The following is a 25,843-nucleotide window of genomic DNA, read 5'->3' as shown; positions in this document are numbered from 1 at the left end:
GGTCTAGAGAACAAGTCTTAGGAGGAGCAGCTGAGGGAACTGGGGTTGTTTAGCCTGGAGAAGAGGAGGCTGAGGGGAGACCTCATTGCTCTCTACAACTACCTGAAAGGAGGTTGTAGCGAGGTGGGGGTCGGTCTCTTCTCCCTAGTAACAATCGATAGGATGAGAGGAAATGGCCTCAAGCTGCGCCAGGGGAAGTTTAGGTTGGATATTAGGAAAAACTTCTTCACCGAAAGGGTAGTCAGGCACTGGAACAGGCTGCCCAGGGAAGTGGTTGAGTCCCCATCCCTGGAGGTATTTAAAAGACGGGTAGATGTGGTGCTTAGGGACATGGTGTAATGGTGGACTTAGCAGTCTTAGGTTAACGGTTGGACTTAATGATCTTAAAGGTCTTTTCTAACCTTAATGATTCTATGATTCTATGATAATGTGGGTGGTGTTATATTGCCTGGAGGAGTCCTGGGTATGAATTTAGTGAAATCACCACCTGTGTTGCTTCTACAAAGGCAAAATAGGTGCCTGGGTACTTAACAGCATAATAAATTCAGGTAACTATCTTAGATGTAGAGATCAAATATCTTCCTACCTATGCTTCAAGCCAACGGACTTCACAGACCTTATTGCTCTCCACAACTACCTGAAAGGAGGTTGTAGCGAGGTGGGGGTCAGTCTCTTCTCCCTAGTAACAAGTGATAGGACGAGAGGAAATGGCCTCAAGCTGTGCCAGGGGAAGTTTAGGTTGGATATTAGGAAAAACTTCTTCACCGAAAGGGTAGTCAGGCACTGGAACAGGCTGCCCAGGGAAGTGGCTGAGTCTCCATCCCTGGAGGTATTTAAAAGAAGGGCAGACATGATGCTCGAGGACATGGTTTAGTGATGGACTTGGCAGTGACAGGTTAACGGTTGGACGTGATGATCTTAAGGGTCTTTTCCAACTTTAATGATTCTATGATTCTACCTACAAATTTTGTTACCTTATTTTTCCCTTTCTCCAGATCATTTGTGACTATCTTGAACAATATCTGGTCCCAGCAGAGATAACAAGAAACCTTTCTGATAACTTCCTCCTTTTCTTCCCATCCTTTGTTTCTTTTCTTTTCTTCCAGGAAAAGCTGTCAACAGAAACTATGTTACTTAATACACATTTAACTGCATTCTGCACAACTGTATGAATGGACCCAGCGTTTATCTTCTTTGGGGATCCAATACAATGGTCTACTATCTTGGCTCCTCCAGTTACTTAGGAGGTCTGATGTGATTCAAGGTCCCATATATACTTCATTTACATTAAAACTGCAAATGATACTCTCTTCAGATCTCTGAGATGCTGTTCTGTAAAATGCTGTGTTATTAGTTCAAGAGATGGGTATGAATGACAGAACTTGTCTTGCTGTTGTTGTCATTGTTTAAGAGGTATCACAAAGTCCTTCTCTGTCCAATACTCCTTCTCTACTGCTGAACACTTGTTAAGTATTGGCAAGAGTATGGAAAAGTATGTGAGACTAAACAGATCTTGCTGGCATCCCATGAAGAGATTTCCTAGTATAGAAAAGAAACTGCTATCGGTAAATTCTGATATTTCTCAGAAATAAAATAAATGAGGAGACTCAACAGGAACTCTAGGCTAGTAATGCGATGGTCAACAATGTAACAGGTGATTAGCAGATCTGAGCAAATCTTAGGCAGTTGATCTCTAAAGAGCGTCTAAGAGATCAACTGCTGATGCTGTTGCTGTTCATATGTTGTAACTCCAGACCAACGAGATATAGAGTGTAGAGGGCAGGCCAGCCATAGCCTTTTTTATGATCTCTTCTGAAAGCAGACTAGAAGACTCAACAGTCTGTAATATTGCTAATATTGAGAAATGATTTCTAACATTACTCGCCTTCTCTTTCACTTTAGATGTACGGACAATCCATGCACTTTTCAGAAGGGGAAGGATTAGTACGCTTGTGATAGGAAACACTATCCCTTTGTTAATCTCAGGCAAAGGAGACACAGTGGCTGTCACACTCAGGACATGAATCAGCTCCACAGTCACAGAGAAGTCTTACCCCCAAACAGCTTGCACATCCTTCGAGGTGTTCAGTGGCAGCAATGAACTGGATACACTAAGCTAGCAGCCACTTTGAACAATTCTTTGAGCAAGGCTTCTATGAATAGTACGGTGGAAATAGCCACATGAAAGCAGGAAAAGGATTCCTGTGCTGCAGCTGGCCGGAGTCAGCGAGGAGCCCTGAAGAGCACAACCGCCGGGGCTGCCGTACTGGCAGCTCAGAGCAGAGGGGGACAACAGAACATCTTCCTCCCAGGCTTCCTGAAAATACACTGGCAGCATTGCCCTCGGTGAGCAGACCATTAAAATAACTCCACTGTCCCTAGGGAACAAATAAGCCTTGATTTCTCATTGACTGAGGGGGACTGGGATGAACGTGTCACAAACAAGTTTTATCTTAACAGCAAATCCTGCCCAAAACTCAGAGCTAGTGGTGGTCAACCCTATGGTAAAACTTCCCTGGCATGGTTTAGCAACTGTAACACACAAACACAACAACAACTATCCACAAACACACTGAAGTCTCTGATCCCAAGAGCCTTGGTTTCTTCCAGTGTTACAAGGAGGGCTGTGACCAGCTAAATGCTTTTTCTGGGGAGTCCTGTAGAGCATAGCTATCAAGCATTTTCAAAATCATTTGGATATTCAACATGCACGATAAACATGCTTAATTTAGGTTTGGTAAGGCGGAACAAACATTTTTATTACAAAACACATTGCCATTCATTATGTAAGGTGCATATACATTATACACACATACGTACACATTACAAAATGTGTATGCCATCTAGCTGGGAGAAAAGATGTTTTTGGCAAATGGAAAATGCAGATCTAAATTATTTTAGCAGAATGTGTGGTAGGTGAGATCACTGTGTACAGAAGGGCTAAATACGTATTTCCAGTGTGAGATAAAGTTCATGCTTTTCAAGTGACCCCTATGTACTGAGACATCTTCTAAAATATTAAAGTTGAGATGCACTTAATGGCTATTTCTGCCCTAATGCTGCCTAGAGATTCACAAAAATTAATTTATAATTAGGTCCCTGAAGATACTTACTGTAATTATTTTTTAAGCAAATATATTATTTTGCCTTAAATTTGACTCTGCTATGTTCCCTGAGAATATTACCATTTAAAGTACACATATTTTATTATCTGCAATGTGTAACTATTTTTGTGTGGCAGTATTTAGCGTATAAACTATAAAGATATGATTTATGAGTAAAATTTTTAAGGTAAGCTTTCTATTTAAGTAGCAAAAATATATCGTTCATAGCAAAGAATACATTTATTACAAGATTTAACAACAAGAGAAGAATTTCCATTAGTGTGTAATTTTCCACTTACACAGTAAAAAAGATTTCTGAAAAGAAACCAATGGTCTTTATAAGCTGGTTATATGTCAGCCAATGTGAGGCTTTGCTACTTTATGACAGTCTGAAATGAGATTGTCTGGAAATTGCCTTCACTATTCTTTCCAGTCTCAACTGAAAGAAATGAAAAAAGAATATGAAAAACTGGTTACACTTTCATTTTCTTTCATTTTTAATATCATGAGATACTGTAAGTCACACAGCAAAATGTCCTGTAGACACAAAGGTATGAGACTGATGGATTTTCTTTAAGATACGCAACACTTTAAAATTCTCTCACTACAGCATTCAGCTGCTTCACAAGGTTACAGCTAAGCCTTAATCCTGATCTGTTTTAGTGAAAGCAGAGCTTCATTTTATTATTTTAAGTCAAAATGGTAGCACTGGTTTCTAAACTTCTACAGTAAGCAGCTCTGCAGCTACTACTGGGGTCTGTAGGGTGTTCAGTGCATTTTCAACACAGTAACCTGAAAATCGGGAAGAATGTAGAGGTCATTTAATTCATCAGCATCCCCTATGTCCCACCCTCCAGTGTGGAACTGATCCTCATTACCAGGGCTTTGCTTTGTCTCATTTTAAATGGTCCCAGGGATGGGATCTAGTACTTTATCAGCTATTGCCCTAGGAAGGAACCAGACACCTCTGATTTGGATTATAGTCAGCAGCACTTACAGAAGCCTCTGTTTCATTTCAGGGGATTAAAACTCACTTTCAAAGACAGCTCAAGAGAGGCAAGAGAGAGCCCTTCAAAATATTTCTCATACTGATGACTTGCATAGCAAAGCTGCGGAAGGCTGTACTTACCTGTCTTGGGATGGAACCATGGAGGCAGTAAGCAATTGGAAGAAAGCTCACAATAAATGCAACGTACAAAGTATTTGGAGGCAATCCTCTCTTATTTGCAAAAGAGAAACGGAGGAAACACTCCTCAGATCCCCTAATCCAGACAAATTCATACACAACATTTTTGCTTGTTTGTTGTCCTCTCTTTGCCCTTGTTTCACACTATGAATGTTCCTTGCAATGTCAGGGGGAAGATTCTTCGTTTCTGCCCCAAGGCTCATGGAACCGGGGGCTCTGGTAAGGAACGGGAAGGAAAAATCTCCTTTTACAGGGTGAACTCTGAAATTCAGTCTGTCAGAGTCACCCAATGGATGGGAGGAAGACTCCTGTCTCTTGCAACCCTGCCCATTTTATTCACATGTACCAGCTCTTCAGCCTTCTACCACCACCTTTATCAGCAGCCCAAGCCCCTGGAGATGTGAATATCAGCTCTTTTCTTTTTAACCACTGTATATCAGATGATCTCTCCCTTGTGCAATCCACTTGCACCCCTAATTGTTGTGACAACACTCGTCATTTAGATAGCTCTTTCATCTTCAAAGCACTTCACAAACATCAATTAACCCAAATCTAGATTAATTAATCTGACAATTAATTTGCTATATATCCAGCAGTTACAATAATGGAGAACTAGTGCCTATTAAAGTCATCGAAATTAGTTCCCTTGGCTAACAAAAATGGGATCAAGCTCATTTCTTGAGTCTATTTGTCTCTCCTAAATCTTCACTGCAATCTGGTATTTTCTTCCCTGGCATCTTCAACTGCTTTATCAAGAATACGGCCAAGGAAAGAGCAGAGAAAAAAAGGAATCTGTGAGCCGAGATCACACACACCAGGAGTTAATCAGTTTTGTTTTAAGGATGATCTTAAATCTTGCACCCCACCTGCACAGAGTTTATGAAGATGGATCAGATCAGTCCTTGACATGCTCAGATAAATCAGGGTTCCAAACACACTGCTGCGATTAATGAATTCAGGAGGTACTCATATTATAAACCAATTGCTAAATTATAGATTAACCCAAACTGACAAAACAGGGTGAGTGGTTGCAGCAAATTCCCCACAATCACTGTAGACCTCGTGAAGTGGGCCACTTGAGTTTTTAATAATCAGCGTAGTGCCTGCAACCACAGGCACGTAGAGAGAACAAGGGGAATATGAGAGAGAAAGCAAGAGAAACATTTAAGAATTGTAATATTCTAATGAATCATTTACTGGAAAAGTAGGTCCAATGGCATTTATGCAAGGAGGACTCAGAAACTGGCTTCTACAGTGTGTCATTTACTTTGATTTTATAATAGTCCTCAAAATAACATATCGCCCTCTCAGAAGACTGTTTTAAAACTCCTACTCGGGTCAAGCAGTACCCACTTATACAAATATTTCTATTAGCTTATTAAATATATACCACATCCCAATATTTAAGCCTAATTTTTTTGTGTTTCTTTTGACCACCAAGAAGCAACCTTTTATTATCTAAAATTATCAGCTGCACAGTCAGTTTTACAAGAACTTCTCTGGAAATTCACAAGATAACATCCATAAAATGACTAATAAATAAATACTATCCAGATCATAAAGAAAGATCTGCACCATCCAAGAGGGAGGCAATTATTCTAAAGATTCCAGGAAAATGCCCTGACCTCATGAAAAAGAAATGACTTACTGAAAAAGTGATTTGAAGGCATCTTTTGATTCATATTAAAGACATGTAAAGGTGGAGTCCCCCTTTCTTCCTGTTCAAGACTTTCCACAAGAAGGACTCCATATGCAAATACCCCTTCAGTAACATCAGGGTAAGCAAGCAGGGAATGACTGGCTCCACTGGCATTAATTTTGTGAGTAAATTGAAGGGGAAAATGTAGAACTGTGTAGTTAATCAGGTATGACTGAAATCACCCAATCAAGTAAATAAACAGCAAGCCTAGCCTATGTTGTAATTTGTTCTTGGTGCCAGTCTCTTTCTACATGGAACTAAAAGCCCAAAGAAAACAGCAACAACAAACGAGTCTTCTCTTATGGAACAGTGTGAAATCCTTCAGTTCATGCTTTTCTAATCACCATTTGACACTGCTTGAATTGCCCGTTGTGCCACATGCTTTTTTAAATCCTGCACAAATTATTGCTGTTGACCACAAACTGTATCTTTCCACATTAGTGCTTCAAACACTCTATAACAGCTAAACTGTGAAAGAATAAAAGCACTAATGGATTTGTCTGAATGTATTACTTACTGCTTGTCCCTTAAGCTTTACTTGGCCTTCTTCACAGGTTCTGCTCAGTTACTTTCATCACTGGCTTTCAGAGATACTGAGGGCTTATTGAAGGATTACAGAGTATAATATACCTATATAAGCAGAGCTGTAGTCAAGTATTAAAGGTCAGCGAAAGCTTATTGATCTAGAGAACACTACAGCAATAACCCAGAGAATATCAAAATAACCACTGCTATTTGCTTTTCCTTAACTCAGAATGGAGCAGCCAATACACTTACAGACCTTTAAGTAACATTTTTCCCCTAATGATCCATCATTTTGCATGAACGATTCAACACTTTGGAAAAATCAGAAGGAAACATGGTTACAACTATTTGAGGAAGACCCAGCCTTCCACCCCCCAAAATGCCATAACAGACCCTGGGGAAGAGATTATTAAATTAATAATAATTTTTTAATTTAATTTTTTAATTAATAGAAATAAAATAAAGCGATTGCCTATTTCCATCCAGCATAACACCAAATCTTTCTTGTAGGCTGTGGAGCTTCATCTATTAATATCGTAAGCAAGGATCACATTATATAACAGTATCAACAAGGCAGAAGAGGCACTGCATAGATTATTAATTTAAGCAAAGTGCAGATGTCTCAAGAAGACCTTGTTAACAATGATCTACCCCAAAAATGTAGAAATTCATGGCCTATGAAAATTCACATTGGAAAGGCGAATGTATTGTTATTTATAAAGGTCTTAGTACAGAAATGAATTGAAAATCACATGACCTTTAAACTCCTGAATGCATCTCACTAACACTAGAGAATCAGATATACTGGGGCCTACAAGCATATGCAGATAGACCTCTCAGCAAAAAACCAAACGCATAATTTGCATGCGCATAATTTGCACAACTACTCCAACAGATCAGATGGAAGGAGGAGTACCAAGGAAGTCAAGTGGAGATAAGAGAGAATGGGGAAGAACGGCAGAACCAGGTTTTAACCTCATTAGAAGTGCACAGGAAGAGGCAACCTTCTCATGGTTACCCAAAGGTAAGCAACAGTAATGTCTCAGGGCTTCATGCTGCAAAGAGCCATTCAGACACAAAAAGGCCTTATGACCTGATGTACGTAATAGCCGTGGTAACCACAGCTGTGGGTCCCACTCATAACTGTACATGCATAAATGTCATCAGGATCATCATCTGTAATCTGGGTTAGGCAGGGATGAAACAATAAAGGAACTGACAACAATGATATAGTTGCAACATACAGATTTTTGAAAGGTAGAAAAATACCTAATGGACATTCTTCTTTTGAAAATTTCCCTTACGTGGGTGGAAGATGGAAAGGACTTTCTATATAGATATGACACATGCTTCCCCCTCTCCCTGCAGCTTATTACTTCACCTGCAGCAACGTTTTTCTTCCAGGTTTTTTTGCCTTTTCCTACTTTTCTTTATGAACAGAATTTCTTTCAGTGAGGTTCTCTGTACAGCCTTAGTAGAAGATATTCTTACTCTATGCCATGTGCACTGTTTGGCCTGTACCTCTGCATCACCTGGTTAGGCGTTTATTTCCAAGTATTACAATATCTAATACCAAAACGCTAAGAGATTATTTGATTATTTTTCAGTGAACATTACCAGGACTCCTCTAGAAAAAGAAGAACCCTGCAATTATTAGAACGGATGGACCGTAGACGATCATCTACCAGAGCATACTCACAATGCAAGCCTGTATTTCAGATAAACCTTTGACAGCAACATACCTCACATACTGAAACCAAACTTGAATGCCAAAGCTTCACAATTTACAGGACCTTCAGCACAGCAGACTAGGATAAAAACTGCTCTCAGAAGGATTATATTCCCTCACGCAGATTTGTCAGTAATTACTGTTGTGAACTGAATCTCTTTACCTATTAGAAAAGCAACGCACTACTTTTGGATCAAAGAGGTATTTTGTTCATTTCAATGCATACACAAATTGTCTGTACTGTTAGCATTAGAAGAAGTTATGACCGGCACTGAGGTGTGACCAGACTTCTCAGATGGTTTCAACGTCTGGGAAGAAAAGCTCAGCAGGTTCATAAATCTAATATATCTTTTTCATAATAAAACCTAGAGCAGCAATAATTGCAATAAAGTTTTACAAGGCGTCCTGAGAGGAATAAAAAATAACTGCTCTCTGCACCATAGCTAAATAAAGCAAAATTAGATTTTTTTTTTTTTTTAAAGCCTATAAGGAATTCAAATTAACAGACTTTGTAAAGGATGCTAACAAAAGACTTTTGAGGGAGACCGTAATTATTGGTTGCTTTGATTTTAGTGACTTTGCTTATCTTATCTTTCTAAACAGACATTTTAAGCAAGAAAGTTTCAAATGCCCAGACAGTGTAAAGGCTGTTTTGGGTGCAAGACTTACAAAGAGCAAACTTCTGTAAGTTAAACTGAGTTGCTCTAGTGTATTTTTGCCATGTTAATCCCCATTTCTCATATCACCAATCAGACCACTAAGCTCAGTACCCATGTGATTCCAGTGGCAGAGATGAAAGGCCAAGACTTCAGAGCTCCAAATAGCTACAGAGGCAAGCCAAAGGTAGTGATGGTTGCAATGTAACTGCTCTTGTTCAGAAGTCTGCCTTCATTTGCAGAATCTCCACAAGCTGTCATTTCCCTCCAAGCATTTCTGGTACCTCTTAAAGCCTTGACTTAGATTATGCCTTCCAGAGTATGTAAAAAAGAAACAGCAGGTACAGGTACAAAACTACCCAGACTTATGCAATTACTGTTCACAGTGATCAAGCAATCCTGGCAAGAAGCTGATGCTCAGCAAGGCAGCTGGAATACACTAAATCTCCCCACGTTAAATATAGCACAGGGAATTCTTCCAACACTTAGCAGTAACATATTGCTATATACTTTATGAAGTGAAACAAAGCAACTGAAGTCAAATGTTCCAAAATATAGTAGGGTGAAGACTGGAATGCTTAGTCAATGTAAATCAAAGTATAAACGTTCATACAGTGCTAAACCCGTGACAGACACTTCACCTCTCTAATTCTTATAACTTCTAATCTTCTGTCCTTGCTGCGATCAAATTCCTAAGTTATATTCCACATAGAAAGCAAACAGAATAGTCATCCAACAAGTACTATATGCTATCTGTCAAACACAAGTGATTTTGGGGGCTGCTCTACCATAGCACCCTTATCTTACACCCACCAAAAAGTATAAAGGGCCTGAATTTTAAAGAAGCTTTTTCTTATTTTACAGCCACAATTAATTTTAAAATATTTCCGCACTCATGAATGATCTGGTGCAAATCTTACTACTTTTAGCTTTTCTGCAAATGTCTGAACTGCAGCCTCAGGCAAATACTCAGATATCTAAATCATGGCTGGCAAACACTTGCATACACAAACAAAAACATGTATTCTCCAAAAAAAGAGAAACGAAATCCCACAGAATCAAGACTATTTTGACAATTGTCAATAGGTTCATAAGATCCATCTTGCCCTGGTTCTCTTCTTCACCCGTCACTTCACTGACTTTCCCCTCACCTTCTCTAGAGGCAGTCCTAAAGGACTATTCTTGTTCCTCTTCACTTCTCCCTCTTCAGACTCTCTTTTGGCAGTATCATCTGCAAACAAATTCAACTACCGTCACTCTGCTCATAGCTCAAAAACCCCCTTTATTCCCAGACCCATCTTCTTCTGCCCAAGCTGAAATCTCAGCCTTTCTTATACCTTCTCACCTCAATTTCAAAGAGATTAAAGCATGTTTCCCCCTCCAGAACCAGATTTCTCTACCCTTACGGACTTGCCACTTGCTCTGACATTCTAGGCATCACATTTTGTTTTCATCTCTTCCTAGGTTTTTGCATCTAAGTGATTTAAACGCCACATATACACATTGTGGTGAAGACAGTGCTGTGCTAATACTGCTTTTCATTTGAGCAGCAGCAATCTGATCCATCTCTTGTCTCAAACCTATATAGTCTCATTATTATGGGATGTTACCCATTTCAATTTAAGTTACCTCAAGAAGCAGATCCTATAAGGGTAGGCACAACTGATTGCTCTAAGTGACTGTCAGATATAAGCTGGACTAGGTGATCTGGGACCCTGTGCCAAGGAAGAAACAGGGTGAAGCTTTCTGCATCTGGTTGTGTAAGATGCACTCTCAGAGAGGCTGCATAACACAGATAATCTGTCACATTACGTCTCTTCTTCAGCCTCTCAGCAACTCACATTTTGAGTACACCATGTCCTTTAGCATTGCCCTCTTCAGTTCTACTCCCTTTCACCTTTGCAGAATGCTGCAGCAGCTACAGTACTCCCGCCTGCTTTAACCATGTCACCTCTGTCTATATGTCCCACCAGTGGCTCGCCCTTCTCTAGTACATCGAAGAACTGCTCACCCTCCCTTTCCAAGACTTTCAGAGCTCACCCCATGCAAAAGCAACAGCTCAGCTCCCAGCTCTGCCTGAGCTGTGATGTGAGCTCATTGTCCAAGCAAGCACCTTCTGTGCTTTGTCCACCGCTTCCCTTTCATCATGAAGTAGCAGTCCAGGCGTCAGAGGTGCCAAAGAAGGCCGCAGCCACGGCAGTGCTCCTTGTCCTTGACCATCAGTCATGTTACTGCCTCTGGAGGGTAGCTGCTCATTTTTTTTTCCTTTTCCTCTCCTAGAGATCTGTATATTGCTTATACTACACAGAATAATTTGCTTGTCTTCTGTGTTTCAGGCAACTAATTTATAGATATTTAATCTACACAGGAAATTTATAAAATTACAACCTCTCAGGATAAAAAAAGTAATTATCTTGACACTTCACATTATTGTCATCCTACACATGCTCCAATAAATAACTCCTCTACATTTCTTCATTTGCATTAGAATTTAGCCAATACTGTTAATTTTGCTTGCAGTTTAAAATGGAGGCTGTTCTTTCCCTACACCTCATTCTCTATTTCACCTGTTTCACTCTGTTTCAATCCCATTGGACATGCCAAACACAACTGGTTTGACCATTTACCCACTAAGGGGTAGATGGAAAGATCTTTCACAACTGCTTCCCTGTACCACCTGAGGTGCTGAGCTTCCTTCCATCATCTCAGATGCACCTGTCACAAACACATTGGTCTGGCCTCCTAAGTATCCTGTGCTTCATCTACCTCATCCTTCACTTTTCCTTGCTACATCTCTCATTGTTTTATCAAACTTCCTCACTCTTTTGGTACTTCTTTTGCCCTTGGACTCATCTTGTTTGCCCAACAGTACCACAAGGGAACAAACAATATATAACGACAACCATTTATACCTGTGTCTTCCTTGTGCATGCCCAATACCATAAAAACGTACACATAGAAACACTGTGTCGGTGCCACTGTTGTTCCATAACAACAGTGCTGGTTTTGTGAAGTTATAAATCACAATCAGCATGACCAGTATAAATCCAAGCATTTATAAGACTCCTTTTTACCTTTTCCACCCATTTGTGGCATGCATTGTAACATGTAGACACCAGACATTTTATTTTTTCTATCTGCACAGCGCATCCTGCAGTATGTAATGAGTGAAAAATGACAATACAGTTTCTGTAGGGTTGTGCAGCTATAATGATGAAAGAAGAAATGTTTGTAGAGACAAAGAAAAATTTTTATTAGACAATTTGGTAGGGCAAGAAAAAAAAAAAAGACATACTTTTTGGTCCAATGTCCTTTCATCAGGTCCAAGAGGCTGAATAGACACTAGGGACAGTGCTCTTCTTTTAACATTTATTAATTTAGTATTAACCTTAAACCTGAGTAGAAGATGTGAACAATTGGATTCAGCCTTTATTTTAACTCAAATTAGCCACAAGAAGATGAATTTTTCTACACAAAGCTCCAAGTTTCCAACCATCAGTCTTTCTGCTGACTAGTAACACTGCCATTACTACGGCACATGTCTTTTTGTGGCTACCCCATTCTTCACACATAATAACAGACCTCATAATTCAGCGTGTCTTTTACAGAGGGTCTCCACACATAAAAGTGAGGAAACAGTAGTTAAAATGGTGACAGGGCTGTCACTTCCCTTGAGTATACTTTCACCAGTTAAATGATGCTGCGTTCAAATTATCCAACTGATTGGCAAAAACAGCCCCATCATTTTTTGAGGTTACTGTAAGAAGTATAGAGTATAATCTACTGATTGCAGTGGATTACCACTTCTCTGCATCCTTAATTTGTTTGTGGTAATCATAAAGCAGCTGTGTGATCAAAGAAGAGGGCAGTGCAGAGTAGCAATCTTCAATTGAAAAAGGGAGACAAAGCTTTGTTTTCTGTGAGTAAAACTATTCAAAAAGTAGGAATGACTTCTGACCTTTAGCCTGCGGTCCTGGTCTCCACTGCACAGAGAATTTACAGACACTTTAAAGGTCTTCCAGGCTGGATTTAAGTTATTCATCACAACCTGCGAGTGAAAAGAAAGGAAGGGAACCCTTAACATTTGCACATCTCCAAACAGAATGCTAACAAAAGCCACAATTTTCAATACAGTACATTCACCAGGAAGAGAAGAAAGCAGAGCTCAGCTGGAGGTTTGCAGAACAACATGCATGGGATACGTGCCCTTGAGCAACCTGCAGTTTGCAAGACTCTGGAAAGCCCCAAAAAGGACTACAGGTGGGAAATGGACCCATACACAGATCATGCTACAGAGATTGTCCCAGCACTGCCGTGCCTCAGCCTTTCAAAAGGAAAGGCTGTGGAGTACCTCCCTGAACTGGAAGCCATGGAAGAGATGCAGGACTGGACAATGGCGATGGGCAGCATTAATTTACAGACACATGGTCTTTCTTGCCAGGAAGACTTTATGGGATCCATAACAGACAGGCTCATAACCCTGAATACCTGCCACAGCTCCACCCTGTACACCTACATGCTACTTTTTAAGACAGTGCCAGTCATTAGCATGGAAGCAATAATGACACTGGGACACAGGAAACAAATGTAAAGCACCCAGATTACAAACCTCTTTAGCACCAACAATGTGGGAGGAGATGGATAAGATGCAACATACTATTAATGCGAAAATATGATACTATCTATAGCATGGTTTGGGCTAAACGTAATATGTATAACTCGACCTTCAAAGAGAATATCTGTTAGTTTAATTAAATTTGGATCTTTGGCTTCAATATCATCTTCCCGTACTCTCATGTGCATAAGTCAAGACCTGATACTCATTAGTCAATAATTACACAAAAGATAGAAGCGTTTTTAAGTGTGGGTGCTTGCAATACCCTTTGTGACATGGGAAACATAAACTATTCCTCCTGACAGCCCACCTGTGTCCTTGGAAAGTAAATCCAACCCTATTCCTTACCTCAGTCCTGTGAACAAGTTGTTGGGTTGCATCATCATTCATCCGGAAAATCTCCAGAAAAGGATCAGATTTGCTGAAGAAATCCTAAAATAAAATATAGCACAGGTTACTCTCGAGACTTCTTTTTCTTTGAGCTTTTCAGGCACAGTGCACTGGTGCTTCCCTGACTGCTAATGAAAAAGGAGAGCCAGTGTGGTTTTAGTGAGACCTCTTGGGGTCTCTCAGCAATATTTCATTCTTGTCCTTGTTCCACAAGGACTTCCATGGCACTGCTGTTGTTCTCAGTTTGACTATTCAATCATGTCAGGCAGAACTGTAAAAACTCGTTTTACAGACATTTTCCTTCTTACACCCAGTCCAGATTCCTGAGCTTTAGCTCCTTCATCCACCTAGCTTGTTTTGCTCTGTCTCCATACCTGTTTGGTCTTTTGACATCAATTTTATCAGGCAAAGCCCTTTGAAGCATATTCTACAGTGGGGCTAAATTCCACACTAATCACCCACCCTCTCAAAACAGAAGTTAGTTGGCCAAGACATTGTGCTGCTACCGGCTAACACAAGTGCTGGCAAGATGGATTTAGAGAAGGTTAGAAAAGCAAGTCCTCTTTAGGATGTGATAACATGGCCCATGTTAAGATGACACACAAGGCAAGGGAATGCAGAAATTACTTGGTATCTCTAAGTACAAGCAAATCTGTGACAGACATTGAGGTTCACATACTCATTGCATCGCAGAACACCTTCCTCTAGTCTTGTATCCAGCTAACAACCCTGAGCGTTCTTACGCAAACCTAAATTAAGTTGCTTTCTATAGCGTTGCTGCAGTCTGGCCACAGCGTCTTTTGTTTCAGCAACATCTCATTTCTTCTGGACATGCTGGCTGGGGAGCGGAAGAATGTTAACCCTCCACAGCTGGAGGGGAAAAGCTGGCTAATTCAGATTTCTAACTGTGCAATGCTGCAAGAACAGGATTCAAATGGACTCAGCCCATTTTCTGTAGTTTAGACTCCCTTCTTCATTTTCTTCTTCAAAAGAGCCACATGATTAACTTTATGCATATATTATCCTTCTCTGTAGACCATATCCTAAACCACAGACCTCCACATCAATTTGGGGAAATGAGGAATTCTGTTTGATCTCCCAGTGTTTCTATAAAAGTGTTAGTGTAAAAATGACTGGAATACACATAGTTCTACAATTTTCTCCTCACCAAATGCCCACCATACTTATTTTTGACTAGCTGGATAGCCGTTGAGATGGGAACGGCTTTGGATAAGATGCTAGCCAATGTCTGGGCACATCATTTTAGTCAAATTTGTCTTTAGGGCATTTTTACAATTCCACAACTGCAAAACAAGCAAAGAAATCAGGGCTTTGAAAAGGGATACCTGACTTTGAATGTCTGGAGAAGAAAGTGAGTCCCTAGGGACCACGAAGCCTTGGGCAAGGCTCAAGCAACCTAAAGTCTTTTCCATGCCCTAAAGATGATATCTACCAATGTTGTGTTCAGGGTGCTGTTCTGTGAATGACCTGTTTCTTTTCCTGCTGGAGAAAAGGTAATGGTATGTTTAGAAACTGGTGCAAAACACATGCATATGCATTTGTTAAAGCTTATCACGTTGAGCTCTAACAACAAAGCCGTACATTTGCCTATTTGTTCCAATTATGTGGTTACAGGACATTTAATGTAAGAATGTGTAGCATCAGCACAAAACCCAACAAAGTCTCTGTAACTCCAGAGTTTGCCTCAAGGCCCTGATGTAGATTTACTATCTGCATGCCATTCAGCACTTGAAAACTGCTAGTATATAGGGGGCTTTGGTGATCAAATTCTGCCAGATTACTACTGCATAGCGAACAGAACAAGCAGAGAGTGAGGGTGCTGGTTTAATCATAGCAACACCAAAACCCAGAGTGCACAGGGTTAAAAAAGATTGAGCTGCTTCTTCTCACACATAAGTATACTGATTGAAACTGAGTAAAAGCTTAATGTTAACAAATTCTTTATCGAACACAAGTTTGGTAAGAAAAGGTATCTGAAAGAAAACACCTCAAAATGATACATCCAAAGAATACACCCTGGAGTGCAGAAGAATTCAGAAAGGAGACCAGGATTTTGTGTAAGACTCGAAATATGGTACCATTCCCAGCTGAGTATCATGAAAGCTGAAACAGCAAATCAGCACAAGGGAAGTAATTTTTAATATCTGTTTTTAACTACCAAGGCAATACCACCTGAAGGGAAAGATTTTAATGCTGGATGATTGCTTAGATCACCCCCGCTTCAATGCAAAAACAAAGTCTAATTCCTTTCAGAATGAAGGTACAAACAAAAAATCCTTCAATATTGAAGATGCTTTACAACAACTCAAAAATGATATGCTGAAGAAACATTTTGTTTTATAGCTATTAACATTTTCAAAGCTTTTTTTTGTTATGCTGAATCTAACAGCTTTGCATTATCTCACAAGAACATCCTCTGGAAGAAGAAGAGCAGCAATAAAGGTTTAATGTTTTGATATTTTAATAATGTTTAAATGATTAATGTAATGCATATGCTAGTGGTACAATGCACACTGTTCTTTCAGTATGTGCAGCGGCTACACAGTAATAAGTACATAGCTTAAACTTTAAAAAATTTAACTACCTCCATTTCTGAGCACCTAGTTTTACACATCTTTTAGTACATTAATTTTCAGAGCATGACACTTTTTAAAATTCAGGTTTGAGGGTCAAGTCAAAGTCCATCAGAAAAGGGCTGAAGTAGCCGAAAGACACTAATAATTTTGAAAATTCTTCAGCAGCAAAACAGGGGATTTAAGGATTTTTTTTTTAGTAGTTTAGTACCAGGGAAATATATAAAAAAGCAATATTAATTTGTGTTTTGCAGACATTTGCTGGAAAATCTTTCCCAAGCAATGATAACAGCTCTCAGAACAGGAAAAGCAGTTTGCCTGCTTCAGTGCTCATAATTTATTATAGCTATCATAAAAACGTAGCTGCTTGTTATGGTAATTGTGACACAGCTATTAATGCAATAGAACCTTTCCAAAAGTTATTGTTCCACTGTGAAGTGTTCTCAGTGGAACTTCTGAAACAAAGATGTGCCATCTGAGCTGATTGGGCTTCAATAAAACATGAAAATGCAGTTATACCTTCCCAACAAGCACTGCACTAAAAAAATACAACTTTTATCTGTACAAAGTCAGTTAACTAAAGGAAACTTTCATACCTGTGACTTTCCTATAATTTTTTACTGAATGTTTCAGCCACTGCTCCAGGAAAAATTGAGTAGGTTTTACTTGTTTTATGGCCTCTCTAAAACTCTTGCAATTTTATGTGAGGGGAGTAAAAAAACCAACAAACATATACTGCCTGTTAAATTAGACCAAAAAATTTTGTTTAATCTGCCAAAAATGTGTTGTTCACACCTTTTTCCTTAGTGGAGGAAACTCATACATTTAAGGACCACAATCTGGATCCTCTTTCAAGAATTTTACTTTAAAGGGTGGAGGAAGAAAATTCTTATCCATTCAAGATACCAGTGACAGTAATGGATGGAAAGAACTTTTTTTTTTTTTTCTTAATCCTTAAAGCACATCCAGAACCTCCCCCCACCCCTTCCTTTATCCCCAAGTTGTGAGACATTCAGATTCAACTTGTCTTCTGCCACTCCCACAGCTACCAGTGCAGGAACCCCTGGGGTTACAAAAGTGACCCTGTGTAGCAGAGTATAAATGATTCCTCCCACAGGCTTCCTCTGTCTTTCACGGGAATCCCAGGCCAGTTCCAGCCCTCAGTCTGCTTCTCTGATGTTACATCTCTACTCAGATCTTCACTCCTCTGAGTAGGGAGAGGCACGCAAAACCACACTTAGGATTTCACAAGATGGGCTCTTCTCAATTCTCTGGTGTTTTTTTTGGACCTTTATGTGACATTGGGGCACTCATGCTTTTTCACCAATGGCTGAACTATACAATTTAAGTAATTTCAAACTTTAATAACAATAATTACTAATAATGCCTTTCATCTACTGACTTCAAAGTTCATTATAAGCCATACCAAAAGCCCTAGCCTTTTCTTATAAATGAGATAAGCCAAGATTCAGCCAGGTTTAGAGCTACGTCTCTAGCTGGAGGAAATTGAAAGACTTCTTTCAACTGTAATAGGCTTCCAGTGATTTTCATCAGCTGAAGACAGGAGTTTTGATTCAGACAACATATGATGAGTCATTGTCTGAGTTGCACACTGCACCATGCAGGAATTTATTATTAGATGAGGCCCACCTTGACTGGACATGTTAAAATGGCAAGAATCACAATGTTCTTGCAATATTTCAGAATGATCCTCCTTAATTTACCTCCATAAAGCGTTTCAGTCACTCTCTAAGCTATTGCCCAGACAATATTGACCTCGCTTAGAAGCACACTCTGGCAGTATTCATTTAATTTATACCAATAAGAGCCATAAGCAATCATAATATCTACAGGAGATTACATTTTACATTTGGGGAAAAGGAATGACCAAGTGAAGTCTTATTATGTGGTACATTTCCTTTCCTTTTCCATGTGACAGCATGTGGAACAGGAACAGGACAGTTGTGTACAACTTTGGAAATGAGGCCTAAACATGTCTGTCTAAGAGAGGTTGTTAAATCCACATTTTGACACCTAAATAAATTACATGATTCAGAAACACTAAGACTCCAGCAACTCCAAAGGAAGAGGTAATTCATCTTTCAGATGAGAACCAAATTAAGGTCCTGATCATTTATGATTGTTAATGATCCTGAGCACAGTAATGTTATTTATTTGTATGTTCTGAATAAATTCTGGTACCATTAATCTTTCTGGGTACTTTCTGCTTGTCTGAGTTTTCCTGGCAGTTTCAACTGAAAATATTATTCATCAGTTATGGCCTGATTTTGAAAATCTGATGTATGTATCCAAAAGTACTCTCACTGATTTGATATTAAACTACTCACATGTCAAAAGTTTACAAGCACATGCTTAGAGCATTAGAATCATAAACTTTTGTATAGTGTTACCATATGGTTCAAATTAGAAGCAGCTTTATATATAGGAAGGGACTATATAATAATGGTATTAGATGGTAGATCTAATGATAATAATGGTAGATATTGTGATCGAGTACAATTGTAATCATCTGATCTTCAACTATATGTAAAGCCTTATTATCTAAAAGGGGTCATAGTCTTATGACATCTATTAAGTACAAAGATATTCCCTAGATTACCTCAAATAATTGTGTGTCTTCTATTACACTGAAATAACAGAGACTGCCTTACAAGCAGTCATCTGGATTTCTTGGGTTGTGTATTGCTTGAGGTGCTTATTATATCTGTATTGCTGAACAACAACGGATATTTTCAGAAAGAAGTAGTCCTTATACTGAAGAGCAGTGTTTGAGTCAGTGGAGAGTTTTCTTATTAAAGAGGGAAAAAGTTTTTAACAAATATGCAAGAGTCTTTTTCTCACATTCAAGCTACATTTTGTTGAAAAAAATGTATATCATGACTGAGCTGTTATGAAGTTTTCTAGCTTTATTTTAAGACGCTTACTTCAACTATAACATCTTTGACTACTTACAGAAAGGCTCACTTCTCTAAGCACTTCTGATCTGTGGCATTTTAAATAATTAAATTGTCTTGGTTATAGTGTAATTAAATTGTCTTGGTTTTAATTAGATTCCCTTGAGGGATTTTTTTTAATTACTTCGCAACTTGAGGAAAGCCTCATTGTGAACGTTCATCTGAAATCCCTGATGTGTTTAATAATATAAGGCAAAAAATATCTGCCGGGGAAAATCTCATCAAATTATATTTGTAGGCATTCTTATATCTTTCAGTAAGGTTAATATCAAGCAGCTTACCTTGTCATCCAATTTCCGTGCACTGAATGAAAGTTCAACGTAGTCGTCATTGCCAGACAATTCCTCAGCAATCACCTAAATGGAAAGCTACATTTGAGTTTTGCATGGTGTAATGAAAAGGGAGCAAGATGCCATTTTCCAGCGTGAACACTGTAGACCCCATTAGGAAACTGAAGTGTGGTACAAGTTAATACGTTTCTCTTTGCAATCAGGAAGGGCTAAGAGCATTCAGTGAATCCCTTGCTCAGCTGATGGGTGGCACCTTGTTAAGCCTACAAACCTGAATCACTTTGTATCATGTGACTATGCCTTGTCAATCACCTGTCAGTGGACAGACCTCAACATCCATCAGGGATCCCTTTCCTCTGACCAAGTACTTTTCTTCAGACAGGACAACGGAGAATTCCACAGTCTCACAGTGTCCAAGGGGAAAAAAAGCTATACAAGAGTTGTATTATTTGTTTCTAAAGCTTAGATTATTTTTTATGCTGCTTCAGCATCATTTGACATGCTAAATGGAAAAAGAAGTGAAGTCACCTGTCATTGGTTGCCATGAAAGGCACATTTACAGTAAGGGAGTTCTCCTGGTATAGTTTTTCTGCGATAGTTACATTGGCAAAACCATTTGCTGTAGACTGACTCAGAAGAAAATAACACTAAAATAACGTAGCATGATTCTTTCAGATGGCGTAAGCTATGCTGATAATGATGCCAGTCACTGTGCTGTGCAATGTTGTTTAAAAAAAAAAAAAAAAACCAAACAGCAAAACCAATCAAAACAGCCTTCCTGACTAGGCCATTAAAATGTTTCAGTGGAGAGAAGGTATTAACCAAACCTGGGATATTTCACTGAAAAACATTCTTTGAAACAAACCACATTATATTCTATTGGACAGTTATAAAATCTTTCCCTATTGTAAATATTCTCCCCAGAGATTAAATCACCCAAAAGAACCTATTTTCCGAGTGTTACATGCCCACGGCCGCATACTTGGAAGCCCCATCAGCTCCCCAGCCAGGCTCAGACCATCTCCACTGCATGGACTCCAAGTCCTTGGGGAACCGCTGGTACACCCCAACTGCTCTTCAAACCAGCTGAAGGCTGCTGAGGTTAGAGCTGCAGTCAGAGCACTGCAGCACAGGATACTTCTACTGCCCACGTATGCAGCTCCCAAGAATTAGCCAGGCTATCTACAGCCTCAATAAACTTCCGTATCATCAGGATTTTTTAAGACCTTTTTTCTTTCTTTGGCAGAAACTAACAGATTCTGCATTGGGCATAACTTGCAGGGTTTTGGTAGCAGGGGCTGCAGGGGTGACCTGTGTGGGGAGGCCATGAACTGCCCCATGCTGGTCACAGCTGGCTCCAGCTGGATTGGCAGTGGGCAGCAGCTACCAACTGCCTCCCAAAACATTAACCCAGTAGAGGTGCATATGGCACCCCTGTATGAACATATTTAAGAAAGGGTGGCAGCTGCTAGAGGCAGGAGGCACAAAGGGAGGTGCAGTAGGAAGCCTGTGAGGCCACCGTAAAGAAGATCTAGGAGGAGGCATGGGGAAGGGGATGTTGTTGAGGACACAGCTGGAGATATGCTCCTGGAAGGAGGAGCTCCATGCCAGAGGAGGTATCTCTGAGGGCCTGCAGCCTGCAGGTAAGCCTACACTGGAGGAAGGACACCTCCAAAGGGACTGTGGGGTGTTATGACTATGCTGGCTGTGACACCTGACAGCAGTGAACTGTGGTATTTCCTTATGCAAAATATTCACATGCAGCCAGGCAGGGGTGCAGATGCTTAACCATGCACGGAAGCACCATCATACAAGCATGTATGCGGTGCTTCACATGCTCCAGGCAAATGTGAGCTTGCTGGAAATTTGGCTCATAGAATCTGACACAACATTTCTCTTCCACGTAGTTTGATGGTTTAAAAGGTCATAAGCTGTATATGACAATCCAGGATTTGCACAACAAGTTTCACAAATATTTTTAACTGAAAATAATGAACCCTCTCTTATAACGTTTGACAGATGTCTAACTGGAGAAGCTGATTGAGGTTCTGGTTTTATCCCACAGTCATATAATAAAACTGTACTGATGAGACATTACACAGTCAAAGGGCTACTAAAATTCCAGCAAAACATGCAGAGATAGGAATTTTCAAAATCCTACCAAAAAATCATAATTCACTACACTGAACAAGTTAGGAAACTAGTAGTTGTAACTTCCACACTTGACAGACACCTGGTATGTACCACAGGTCCAGAAATAATGATTCATATCAATTTTGACTTATTCTGTTGAGACAGCAAACTTCTCACACAATTTTTTTTGTCTGAGTTCAGTTTTCTCCCATTTGAGTAAAGTCGACTTGCTCTTTAGTACCACTGGCTGGAAGCCAAAGCAAGTAACTAAGGGCCATGGTTTATAGTTATCATCCGGTGTTAGGCCAGCAAGGGCTATTAACTCATTTTTTTCTCATCATCTGTATATCACAGAGCATTAATTTTTGCCAGAACACTCTACTAGCAAGCCTAACGATTTCAGTTGAGCTACAACATTTGAGTTTTCACAAGACTAAACTCCTTTGTGTCTCTCATAGAGCACGGGGGGGTTCCAGAACACCATGGGGATGGATAAGATGAAGTATGCACAGATAATCCCAACAGGCAAAGCACACCAAGTTACTTAGGAAGCAAAACTCTCTTGGTTCTATTTAGCCAGAAGAGCAGGGAATTCCTTTGCAACCCCAGACCAAAAATGAGTTTCACCTTATGCATTTAAGCAAACCCCTTCCCAGCCAGGCACCAAGGAAGACATCTAAGAAAGAAAATTCCCTGGGCTCTCAGAAAGCATTATTTCTCACAGTCTGCTCTCTCTTCTGTGGCTGAAGGCAGAAAAAAAATCCAAACAACGAAGCCAAAAGAAACCCATCTCACTAATCGCACATCAAGGAAAAAAATCCTTCTCAACCTCATGAGGCAACAGAGTAGAGATCCCAAAAGCAGAATATTTTATTACAGTCTTTGTCTTAATGCAAAGCTGCAAATGTCACAAGCATGCTAGGTTCAGTGCAGACAAGCTTGATCTCCCAAACAAGCCAGCAAAGAGAAAGATGAAAGAGAGGTAATACACTGATTTGCAGATTTCAAGACACACATGGGGCTGCTATAACTATCCAGTCCGTAACTGCATTACAACACAGCTAAAATACCTAATCTCATCAAACTTCCGTATTTGGCGCTGCCGGGTGCGTGTGTGTGTGTTTTTTGAGTTGTTTTTTTCTTTGTTTGTTTTTTAGAAACTGAAAAAGCCCAAAGGCCAAGAAACATCAGACTCCTTGTGTGTCAAAACAGGTCAAAATGAATTTCTGAAGGTTCTAGAGCTTCAACTAAAAGTAATCAAGCAGCACAACCTTCTTGCTGTCATCAAAGTACCTTAAAAGTAGTAGTAGTAAATATTGTGGCTTTTGTACAAAACATACATTATTTGTTGCCATTTCCTTACAACATGCATTTATCAGAAACAGTACAAGTAATCTGTTAAATAAACAATTTAAACACATTTCTCAAGCAAGGGTTGTTCTGGGTACTTAGCAGGATGCTTTTAGGAAGAATTAGTCACATTAGATGTTTCTAAACAACAGGAAAATAAGAGTGTATTTAAGACTGACTTACTGTTATAGATGACTTCCCTGCTGTGTTCCCATGTTTGAGTAAGGACTTGGAGAGTTTCCTCTGAGAAACAATCTACAAAAATAAAAACAAAGAGAAAAATCAGAATATGTAGTAAATACATAGCTTATTGTGATTTCATTTTTATGCTGCTTTTTTTTTTTGTATCAAGGTAGTGTCTTAATCCACAATCAGAGTTAGCACAGTAAGACCATGACTGAGAAGAAAGGTTCCCCAGGAAGCCTGCAGGCAGCATGCAATGGAAGGACAAAGCAAACAGATGGGGTCAAGCAGAATGGAAAGAACACAATCCACTGAGTTGAACAGAATAGTGGAAACCACATCTCAGATTTTCCTCAACTATTGCCATGATGGTGACACCAGGACAGAAGTAAGCTTTAAATGGACTTAGAAGACAATAAGAGAGGAGCCGTACACAGCAAATCTATCAGAGATGTCTCCAAACCCCATTTATTTTTATAGGAAATTAAAGTCCGCTTCAAAGAGAAGGCATTTCTTTTATTTCAAAATATCAGCAACTCTAAACTCAGGACAGAAGCAAGCAATCTGCCCCGTAGTTCTAGTTCCAAAATTGTCTCCTTTGCTAACCAAGTACCAGACCTCCCCTAGAACTCAGAATTGCAAATTAACTTGTCCATTGATCAGTTTATAAATGCACTTCAAATAAATGTTATCAGAGTGATGCTGACAAAAGATGCTATTTCCCATATCAATAATCATTCATTAGTAAGCTACAGTGATGTCCCAGTATATTAGGTCCCTCTTCTCTGTAAAGTTAATGCTGCATTAATTTATTTATTTTTTAATTGGAGAACTTCAAAATGTACCCAGATGTAGAGGTAATTCCAAACACAGCTTAGCAATCACAGTTAATATTATTTTTAATGTGACAATACTGCAGCAAGATTGTGCTGTGCAGATACTGAGCAAAAGATTGCTTCTGCCCTGGAAAAAACCCTAACCTCTGGAAGGTGGCTTTTATACTAGAAACAGTTCTTTCCCACATCCAACGTTACTTGGACAACTTTATCCAGATGGCTAATCTATAATACTTCAAATAAAATGATCCACAAATAGGCATCTTTGGCAACATACGCAGAAGTATTAGCTGTAAAAGAGAGGCAATCATCAAGGGAAAATAATGGTTCCAGGCCCTTCATTAGAGTCCTGGGCATCATACACATTTCAGCAATAAACCACATCAGCAGGTAATGGCCATAGTGGGAGGAGTGCGAGTAATGCAAAGTCATGGTCAGGCAAAAAAGGTGCTGTGAGACAGGAGTGAATAGGATGTAAATTTTAGCCTAACATCACCATGGGGAAATATGTTTGTCCTGCCCATCAATTTGCTGAATTGAACAGAAAAGCAAAAGCGGCACGTGAGATTGTCCTCGTCTACTGTCATGACAGAGGCAGTAGGACAGAAGGAAGTTTTAAATAGGCTTTAAATGTGAGACAGGAGAGTCATCACAGGGCTGGATGACAGGCTTCCCACAGGGCTGGACAGGACATCCAGAATCACTTTGTCCAGCTTCTCGGTCCTAATGCAGGACCAGTTACACCTGGGTCAGCTATACCTGACAGATGTGTGTATAATCAGTTCTTAAAGATACCCAGAGGTAGAGGGAAACACCCTCCTCTGGCAATTTATTATCGTATTCATTATCCTTACTGTAAACATATTTTCCTAACAGCTAATCCCATTCTCTGCAGTTTAAGCCCATTATTTCTGTCTAGTGCACCATGAATAAGTAAAACAATCTTTTTCCCTTCCTTTTTCAGGCAATCTTTATATCTGAAGACTAATACCAACTCTCCACAGTCTTCTTTAGACTACAGAACCCAAGTTTGTCCTATCTTTCCTTTTTGACCAAATTTTCTAGCCCTCAAACCATTCTCACTGCTTTCTGCTGAGCCCTCATGGACTGGCCCATATCCTACTCTTATAATAATGCTCAAAATTGGACATAATACTACTGGTCCTTCCTATGCAAGAAGAGCTTCTTATGTCTTGCAAGCTATGCTGCTGATACACTCCAGAATTTAATTTGACTTATTTGGGCATGATACTGTTAACTAATGTTCATTTTATGACCGTTTCAGATTGCCAGATGTTTCTTACCCTGCATTTTTGCAGCTGGCTATTACTTAAGTGAATAATTTAACACTCGTCCTTTTTGGACTGCCTTCCATAAACCAGCCTGCTGCCATCATCTCACTCACTTTTCCAAATTAGCTTTTGGATTTCACCACTAGTATTGGTCAGTTGCAACAACAGACAGGAGTACAGGTAAGATGACCAATACTGCTAGGATTCAGATGTCCTTTTTTTTTCCCTAGGATTTTGTAAAGACTGTTTACTGCGACCCCTTGAGTCACCCATACCTCTGTTTTCT

The 25,843-nt window shown here is 39.6% G+C and overlaps 1 protein-coding gene across 3 annotated transcripts in view; it reads right to left on the bottom strand.

The window, feature by feature from the left end:
• Nucleotides 1-25,843, bottom strand: part of CPNE4 (copine 4) — a 243,640-nt gene that overhangs the window by 82,684 nt on the left and 135,113 nt on the right. For all 3 annotated transcript variants that reach the window (XM_087769916.1, XM_087769913.1, XM_087769909.1), the window contains exons 4-7: nt 23,430-23,501; nt 19,755-19,829; nt 13,863-13,946; nt 12,858-12,947 (exon numbers count right to left, since the gene is read on the bottom strand). In XM_087769916.1, coding sequence (XP_087626042.1) covers nt 12,858-12,947; nt 13,863-13,946; nt 19,755-19,829; nt 23,430-23,501 — 321 coding nt within the window. The remainder of the gene's footprint in view (nt 1-12,857; nt 12,948-13,862; nt 13,947-19,754; nt 19,830-23,429; nt 23,502-25,843) is intronic.

This window comes from Nipponia nippon, unplaced genomic scaffold (assembly GCF_047370975.1).
Source record: "Nipponia nippon isolate SJK-2023a ecotype South Korea unplaced genomic scaffold, ASM4737097v1 scaffold_1, whole genome shotgun sequence".
Taxonomy (NCBI): Eukaryota; Metazoa; Chordata; class Aves; order Pelecaniformes; family Threskiornithidae; genus Nipponia; species Nipponia nippon.
Note: the sequence above shows the minus strand (reverse complement) of the source record. Positions and strands in the feature narration are given on the sequence as shown.